At 40.6% G+C, this 10,000-nt stretch overlaps 1 protein-coding gene across 1 annotated transcript in view; it reads right to left on the bottom strand.

Moving 5' to 3' along the window:
• LOC143023571 (venom protein 302-like) overlaps window positions 1–1,693 on the bottom strand; it is a 2,525-nt gene extending 832 nt beyond the window's left edge. The window contains exons 1-2 of the mRNA XM_076182161.1: window positions 1,430–1,693; window positions 135–246 (exon numbers count right to left, since the gene is read on the bottom strand). Of these exons, the coding sequence (XP_076038276.1) occupies window positions 135–246; window positions 1,430–1,494 (177 nt within the window). The 5' untranslated portion in view covers window positions 1,495–1,693. The remainder of the gene's footprint in view (window positions 1–134; window positions 247–1,429) is intronic.
• Between the last annotated feature and the right edge of the window lie 8,307 nt (window positions 1,694–10,000).

The raw sequence follows: 10,000 nt of genomic DNA on the forward strand, positions 1-10,000 counted from the left end.
CGACACTACTTTTCCGTGTATTGAGTTCCAGAGAGTGCACGTGCGCGTCTCGGAAGAGTATCACGTGCTTGTACTCACTAGGACCAGAAGGAAAAGATAACCAGCTGAGGAAAGAAAGATGAATGTGAACTTACATTGAGGCAGACGTCGCAGCAGAAGCACTTGTCCTTCCCTACGCCGTACTTGCATTCGCTTTCGTCCAGTTTCGGGCATTCGCCGCGACATACGCAGGAATGACCGGCGCTCCTGATGGGGGAAGAACAACCGAGGAATGAGATCGCTTTCCTTTACTTGTATACCCTCAATTTCATGAACAGTTCTTGTTAACGGGGCATGTGTCCCTCCCGGTTGGGGTAGGGGGATAGGGTAATTAAAAACACGTTTACAAAATCCCTGAATATATGAAATTTAATAAAGAACACTCTACTGAAAGGCAGCATTCGCTCCATGGCCTGGCAAAGTCAGTCCGAGTGGAAAACCAGGGAGTGTGCCACCTGGAATTACCACCACTTGCAGTCATGGGTATCAATATTGACTCCGGTGAAAAACAACACACGGGTTTCGGGGTATATACTCCTCGCACACTTCTCACTCGTACTCCACACACAAGTGGGTTCCCATGCCACTCCCGCATACACAGGTCTTGCCTCTCTGACTAAGAGGAGACTTCCCCCGAATAAAATCGCCCGTTGGCTGTCAGAATTGAGCCTTTACGATTAACATTGCAACCGATACGGTTTCGTCCAGAAAGGAACATGGCTTTGACAGCGAAGACGGGTCACTGCCCTCTTGCCAAAATGAATCGCCTGACGACGGCTAGAATAGGGCATCAATGAGACAACTCGTGAGGAAAGAATCTTTTACGAAATCTGCTCCATCTGGCGCCAAACGATTTCATTCGGCTGAGGGGAAGACGTCGGGACTGAATGGAGTGAGTCCTAGGTCACCTGAAGTCCCGGACGGTTCAGGGGTAACGCTTTCGCTGCATGCTCGAGTGACCCGAGTTCAAACCTCTGTGACGGACAAAACAAATTGGTGCTGGCTATAAAGCTTCATGCGTAATTACTATTTAGCTTACATCCTGTCAGATTCGATTGATGCTGTTTGTCAGTCCAACACCTTGCCACCAGATGCACTCTCTTTACCTTAATAATAAAGCATATTGTGTACCCACTCAGACATTGCACTACCCAGCATATCTGTGTGAAAGCGGATCATGCCTGTGCGGCAGAAGAGAACAAGCCATGTGCCCTTGGGTTTCCCTTAAGGTATTCCCGACCGATTGTGGTGAGGGAGTTCGTCCATAGCACAGTGTGGCATACTACAACTAAGAAACCAGTCAATCTAGGGATCTCTTGGTTGGCTGAAATGACCTGGCGCGAACCAGAGGTAAATGAAAGAGAAGTCCCCTGGACAGGCAGTCACTCACCTCTCCGTCGCCAGCATGAGGAAGACCAGGAGGGTCAGGCCGAAGACCGCGACTCGGGGTCCCATGGTCCTTGCGAGGTTGTTGGCGCTGAGGCTGAGACTGCTAACTATGGAGTGAGCCTTACGTCGCCTCCAGCACGCATATAAGTCAAAGTATGTGCGCACGTGCGTGCTACAAAGTGGGGAAACCACACTATTAATCAAACACGTTTCCTTTAGGGAATTTCGACTTGGCCTCTGTCAGGTGATGGGTCTGATTAACTATCTGTCCCCGTGATGCAACTGGAAATCCTAGGCTGAGCCTTTAACCACTCTACCATCAATGGGGTGCCGGCAGTGGGCTGAATGGAATACTCTGAATGCAGCATTAATGAAAGAATAGATACCGTCCGGTACGGAAGGGTGAGGTAAAGTCTCCGGAAGTCTGTGGCGTGGGTTATCTTCTGTGGCACTGTGACCTCCCCCTTCCTTTTTAGGGAGACTATGAGTCTGGCTTCAGTGGTAATCCGATATCTCTGTGGTACTGTAGGCCTCTGTGACACTGCAGATCCTTTGTGGCACTGCTTGTCCTCCCATTATGATGAAAACCCCCTGTGGCTTTGCTATTACCTCGTGGGTCTCACTGTTACTCTTTGACCCCTTACGACCATACAAGTCTCCCATGGAACAAATTTCCTTTACCCTGAAACATCGCAGGATGCCATAGACGCACTTGGATGCCTGCAGGAGCGGCGGTGCCCTGTGGATCCTGTGTTACAGTGTAAAGTCTCTTAGGCACTGCAAATCTATCGTGGCTCTTTGAAAACCCTGTGACACTACTGATCTTCTGTGGCACTGTAAATCCCTTGTAACAGTGTTGCTCCCCAATGACACTGTGAGACCTCTCTTGTACCGCAGGTCACCCTACGTTACTGTACGCCCCTTAACAATGGTGGGTCCCCCGTGACAGTGAGGATCCGTTGTTACAGAGTAGAGGACCTATTCCATTGTAAGCCCTTTATGGCACTGTAAACCTCGTGGAATTTTAATTCAGTTTTAACTCAGCTGCATTTTTTTTTTCTACGAAAAGAAGTTCATGTTTTTTGGTCATACTTATTTGTCAATTCTCCCAGCATTATTTCCATTCGATATTTACACATTAATACATATGTACACAAGTAAAGTCTCGTTTGGATATGCACATTTGGTTTATCCACACACCTCGACCGGGTATCTTTGATCGCGCCTTTCCTTGGTCCTTTACCTCTGTGTTGAGATAAGTGCGTGCGTGCGTGCGTGCGTGCGTGCGTGCGTGCGTGTGTGTGTGTGTGTGTGTGTGTGTGTGTGTGTGTGTGTGTGTGTGTGTGTGTGTGTGTGTGTTTGTACGTGGCTCGAAGAGGAGTAGAGCCACTGAGGCTTACTAAGACATGTCACTAATGGCCCTAAAATATAAATCACATAAGTATTATGCAGTTAGTATCTATACAGGGTCGCCTCTATGGTAGGGGGCTCCGATGCTGGCCCACTTCGTCACTTATTGATGACACCCAGTATGATTCGGGGATTTTCTACGCATGTAACTAGAGGAAACACGTGGAGATTAGTAATCCTGGGCTTTATACGAGTTCTACTCGTAGGGTATTGAAATACCAGTTTAATCGCGTTACTTAAAGTACTTGTGTACTAGCTATTATAGATCATGTAGCCAACTCAGGTAATCTATACAGAACCACAAGTATTACATCCATCAATGGTGTTGCATAACACCTTTCCAAGAGTCATCGTCCCCAAATCTCGAGAGAACGGAGCGATATGACGTCACATCCTATTAGGACCCGTGAGGCATCGGTCTGTCACTCCTCCAGCTCAACGATGCGCCTTGCTGTTCCTACTTTGGAGGTCGCTGGTTATTTCCTCTAGAATATTTCATATAATTCGTTCTACTCCACGTGTGGGTGGGGGTCACTAGACCCCATGAGTTTGGTTATGACGCTGAATTTCGCGGTTGTACAGTTACGTGTAGTCATCCCTTAAACATTGATACTGAGTAACCTTTGTAATGATTATAATGGAGTGACAACAATAAAGATTGTCGGATGGAGAGCTACGGGTTCATAACAAAAATAAAAGAAGCAAATCGAACAAAGAAATAAAATAACCAAATGACAGACATCTCAACACGTTGCTTTGATGTTTTCACGGAATAAGTGAACCTCACACCTTTGAACCGACCTATGTCGCATTACCTGTGCGAGGAGTTGATTTTATACATTGACTAGGCAGCTGGTAATGTTGTTTCTATCTACTTCTAGGTTAAATCTACGCCCTGACAGTCTGAAACCGTTATTTCATGTCTGGCTAATATTCATTATGGAAATTACTCTAGATTTTATGTTATCAATGTTTTGTTTCACACTGAACCAACATATTCCAAATGTGGGCGGACTAATGAGTGATACAGGTGATTAGTGACAGCTGAACCTTTGAAGTTCGAAGATCGTGCTTCCTCTCCTAGAATTTCGCATTCTCTGGCGGAGAGACAAAATCTCTTTCACTCACCACTTTGATTGATTGATTTATTTTATTCTAAATAAGTGGTAACCCTATCTGATATAATTTTCACATGACCCACACTTCTGACCATTTCTCTAGTTCTTCTAGAATTCTAGATCTTTTTGATTTCCATTTGATACAAGTGACTGTTGTTCCTCACAGCTTAGTATCATCAGCAGGTTTGGATAGAGTATACTGATACGTATACTGAAGAGAGATGACAAGAATACAACCCTGAGGAACTTCACTCTTTTTTTTTCCCAGTTAGGGATTTCACCTTTGAGAACAAGTCGCTGTCTACGACAATTCAACGCGTTTCTGATCCAACCTAGCGGGTCAATTGCTTATTCCATGCAAAGCAAGTTTTGTAGTATTCTGAGTACAGGTGAGTCAAGCCACCGTGGTGAGGTACAAAGACTGTATCATCTCCCTCTATGGATAGTCCAGTTCTGCATACTGAGCTCGATGGCGTCTTCGTATGGAGGAGAAGAATGCCTCTGTTAACTCCTTCGTTGTGGTTAAGTAATTTGTCAGGAAATAATAATTCTGCATTATTCCATCAATAAGATTCTTAAAGGTTAACTTTTTTTTTATATCAGATGCAGTCCTATTAATAGACCTCTAGAAAGCCTTTCACAATATCGATCACTTTTTAACAATTTAGGATATTTTTACTTGCAAAGACACAGCGTACGGTACCTGGATTGTTTATCACAACGGGAGGAGATGACAAATGGAATGTCCCAAGGCTCTATGTTGGGTCCTGTAGTAATCTCCCTCTCCCTAGATGTTGTAGACGACAATACCGATGTTCATGCAAAATGTATAGATGAATTTAGTTTGGTTGAAATCATAGAGATAAAATCAACATCAAAATTCAGGATGCTCTTAATGAACTAATGAATAATTGTTTAGCAATCAAGATTAGTCTAAATCCACTCAATTATAAAGTTATGCCCATATGCATCTCACCCCCGAAAAAACGCATTACTTCCTTAACTTGAAACCAAATAATGTAAATTTGTCAATACTCAGTGAACTCACATTGCTGGGTGTTCATTTCGATGATCATCTTAAGGGGCAGACTCGTGTGAACCACTTAGCCAAGAGGACAAATAGATTTGTATTCATTCTGTACAGAGCACGCTATTTTGACTTCAGTGTCAATATATTGTTGACTTTGGTTTATTCGAACCTCTCTAGAATATGCTGTGGCTTATTGGCCTCCAGGACTTAAAAAGGATAATAAGAAAAATAAATGATAATGATAAATTTTCTTACTGTATTACCATTACTATTGTTACTATTCTTATCTTATTCATCATTACCCTCACGACAGCGGCGAGAGATTCTCTACAACGGCAGGCACGCCGGTCAACTTCATTCTGCAGCACAACACAACAACTCGCCGCGGCTCCGAAAAGGATCAACCTTTATCAACTCTCCGTAGCCACTGGAGGATTGTTTATTCCTTTGGTGGCTACACGTTGTCTGATGTAAGGAAATGAGGCCTACGGTGCCCTTCTTCTTAGTTTTATTCTTGTAGAGCGGTAATATCAGGTACAGACATAGGGACAGGAGTCCTCTCAGTAAGAATTCTCGGTAGGGTGAGAAGTCCCTAATCCGGGGTTGTAATTCCCTATGATGAGAGTATTAATATGGCGACCCAGTTGCCGACATTCATACGCAGAAATGCATGTATCTGCATTTCTGCGTGAAGTTTCCTATTGACGTTTACATTATCTCTTTCTACAATAATATTAGTGAGTTAATTGTAGTACAAAGCATTTAGTTATTAAAAAGGATTACAAAGGTGGAGCATGCCGACAGGAGACCTTTTGGTCCATAACTAGGTCGGATGCGAATAAGATAATAATGAAGATTAAATAGATAAAAATATAATATCATAAATAATAATAAATAAATGCATAGGTCTAGTTAAATAATAAACAAACAGGTAAATAATAAATAGTAATAAATTGACATATAACTAATAATAAATGTGAATCAAGGAAATAATAATAAACAGACAAATTATAGCAAAACAAATAAACAAATAATATAAAACAAATGACAGTCATTACAGCATCTTGTTTAGGTGTTTATGTAAACGATTCTTAAAGCTTCGAACTGAACTACATTGCACTCCCTCTGCAGGAAGTCTTTTCCGTTCACTAACTACACAGCTGGCGAAGTTGTTTCTAACCACTTTCAAATTAAATCTATTTCTTGACAATTTGAGACCATTATTTCTTGTCGGATTCTGATTCAGTATGAAAATTTTGTCACTCTTAATGTTGTCAATTCCCTTTAGAATCTTAAAAACCTGTATTAAGTCACCTCTGAATCTACGCTTTTTTAGGGAAAACGGATTCATATGTTTTTTAATCGATTTTCGTATGATTCAGTTTTTATATTTGGAATCAGTTTTGTGGCTCGCCGTTGTACTTTTTCCAATCTGTCAATGTCTTTAATGAGATTCGGTGACAGTACGGAAACAGCATATTCCAAATGTGGACGAGCTAACGATTTATATAACTTGTTAATAAGAGGTGGACTTTTTAAGTCAAAAGATCGCGCAATCAGCCCTAAAATCTTATTTGCTTTCTCAGAGGCTAAAATACACTGCTTAGATGATTTGAGATCGCTACTGATAATTACGCCGAGATCCTTTTCACTATCCACTTTTTTTAACGAATTTCCAAATAACTTTTCATCTTACTTACTGCTATTTTTACGTATGTGAATGTGTCTTGACGTGGGGTATAGTTTGTATTTATGCTTATGTAGTTGGGTAGAAATATATTAATGGTTAATGATGTGTTTGGCGAGAGTTGTGGCATATAGGTAGGATCGCAGGATCGTGGCATCACGTTTATTCACGTTGTTTGTGTGTGATCTGAGGAAAGTGTAGTTCAGTAGAGATTGGCGGTATTGTTTAGGCTAAGTGTGAGTTGAAAGGCGCCAGTGGCTGTCGACATCCTGTTGGAGGTCTGTGGGCCACGTGTCATGCGTGTGACATATGGTATGATTGGTTACATATGGTTAGTAATGTTTACACTCTTTCCTTTCGACTCCGAGGGACAGGAGACGGGTCTCCTCCGTCTCAGACAGGTGGTGCTGCCGTCCATCTCATTCTGAAGAAAGAAGAGCCCCCAGGTGTACGTTCCGAGCATGCCCTCAGGTACTCCGGATCCATCGGACTCGTCCTGTGTGTGAGTGGGGAGGGGACAGCCTAATAATAAAGTCACTAATGGCGTGTTTTTTTCTTTTTTTGTCTAAGCATTTGTTTGTATATCTGTCTGTTTGTTTATTTGTTTACTTGTATACCTATATATTTATCTATTTGTTTTGTTTTTTTGCTTGCTTATTTGTCCACTTGCTTATGGGTTTTCCATCTATTAATTTCTACTTACTTTTTTCTTGATCCATTACCTAACTTAAATCATCATAGAAGGACTCAATTTCATCGTCTGAGCTCTGTAAAGCTGGTCCATAAAACTGAATTATTTTTAGAGTGTACTTTTTACACAGCCTAATCACAATCCAAGCTACCCTATCTGATAGACTATTGAACTTGACTACGCTACCAGTAACCTCTCGGTTTATCAAGATTTTTTCTCCAATAGATTTCTCTTTTTCCTTACCTCTATAGTAGAACAGGTGGTGACTATATTGTAACTGTATCAACTTGCTTCCGCTCTTCGGAGTTAGCTTTATCTTACGATGCCCCATTTGATGTTGTCTAGTTCTTCCATTAAACTTTCCAGCGTGTCGTCTTTTGAAAGGGTTCTTACGTTGTAAGTACAGATTTTTACATTTTTATGCTATCTAATGTCTAAGACTTGGATCTGCTTGGACAGTACTTACTTATATTCGGTGAAACACTGCCCGTAAGCACATAAGGCAATGCGGTTAGACCTTTGGGAGACGATGATCCAGCAGCAACATCCGTTTTTGTTTTGGTTGTACAATTCATATTTGCTATGAATTTTTGGTAGTAATTTCACCTCCCTGCAAACTGGTTTCTAGTGAGATATTTCTTTGGTGTCAGTCACCTTATTCAGTATATTCGGTGGAACCCTATATACTCGTACCTATAGGGTATCTAATGGTCCACGTCGTCATTATGACGGTATCCCACATATCTATAAGGAATTTCCCTGTTCGCCATCAGGGACGTGCCAGTTAGCAGTGGGCCCTGCGACTGTGCGTGCGAACTACTCTTTGTGTCACCTTCTGTTTGATATGGAGAAGCCTGGAGATATTTCCTCTCTATCGACGGAACTTTTGTAGTCATTAAGTTTCACAAGCTTATCCGCCACGTCAAGGTATCAACTCTCTAACACACACACACATATATATATATATATATATATATATATATATATATATATACATATATATATATATATATATATATATATATATATATATATATATATGTGTGTGTGTGTGTGTGTGTGTGTGTGTGTGTGTGTGTGTGTGTGTGTGTAATATAACCACTTGGAAAATAAAATGAAAGGTGACCGAACGTTTTCGTCTATTTAAGACATTTTCAAAGGTACAGAGTAAGGTAGCAGTGACATTAAAATACAAAAGAAGCACATTAGGGGGGAATTAGGACAGGTCCAATAGTGACCTCACTCTCTCAGCACTACCGGACGTTTGGCCCGGCTACTGTCAAAATTTTTATATATTACAAAGTTATCTAACTTATACATTCCCATACTCATATTCATGTTGTTCTCAAATGAAGCTTTTATATAACATGATTCTATGATATTCCTCTCCTTAATGTCCTTACTTAAGACAATTTTCTTTGTGTTATCCCAATCAATGCAATGATTAAAATCCCTTAAATGAAAAAATAACCCACTTGAAACTTGCCCTGCTCTGATGTTATATTCATGTTGGTTTATTCTCAATTTTAAATCCTTGCCTGTATGTCCAATATAATTAGTTACAATTTTTGCAAGGGATACTATAAACACAGCCTTCATTACAAGCAGGTGAATTTTTAATCAACCTGTTTTAAACAGTGTTGTTATTTTCAAAGACAACTTGGACACCAAATTTATTAAAAGTACGAGTTAAACTAACAAAATATATGAAAGGGAGGGTTAAAATGTTTTTAAAAAGAATCTTTTTATAGTCTTACTGATAATCATCAATTCAATTTTAAGAATATTTTAACCCTCCCTTTTCATCAAAATTTTGTTAGTTTAACTCGTACTTTCAATAAATTGTGTGTGTGTGTGTGTGTGTGTGTGTGTATGTGTGTGTGGGGCGTATATAGGAAATGGCGTACTTTTAATAAATTTGGTGTCTAAGTTGCCATGCGATAAGAATTACTTCCCTGTACCTGGGGATACGCCAGGATACACTGAATTAGCAGATCTTTCATGAACCTTTTTTAAGCAAAAACTGTTAACAGACTTCTTCATCATTTTCCTATTTTGTAATTTTATGGCTAATTTCGTCTTATTGAAATTCAAAGTGTTACTTAAAATTTTATTTATTCTGCAAAGGCTTCCTGATTTGAAAAAGTCTGAGAAACACTGGGCTAGTCAGTTGAAGCGCTGTTTCATACTAAATTTGGTCAGATTGTGGAATGTGTTGGAAAAGGGTACACGTGTTGCAAATGATGTCATCAAGGAGGTGCCAAGATAGAGGGAGGGAGGAGGCTGGAGGGGAGTGGAATATATAGGAAATGGAATGGGTGGGAGTGGTTTCTATGTCATTTTCTTTTTGGCTACTCCCCGTGTAAGGGGGAAGAAGCCTTTGGTATATGTACGTATGTATGTACCTCAAGTTGGCGGTGAATTAGAGCGTGGAAAGCTCAGAACTGATCTTGCTTTGTTATGACAGTGGGCACCTGTTGATAGATACTGATGAGACGATGAGACTAATCTGTCAATCGTTGCTACGATGTTACATTTTATCCCACAAATATTCATTCGTGGTATATGACATGACTGGTCAGATGATCACTCATATTTTATCTTTTTCTGTTACAATTCTTTTGTTGTTATCAATT

Source organism: Oratosquilla oratoria, chromosome 3 (assembly GCF_046742065.1).
Source record: "Oratosquilla oratoria isolate Oo_2021 chromosome 3, ASM4674206v1, whole genome shotgun sequence".
NCBI lineage: Eukaryota > Metazoa > Arthropoda > Malacostraca > Stomatopoda > Squillidae > Oratosquilla > Oratosquilla oratoria.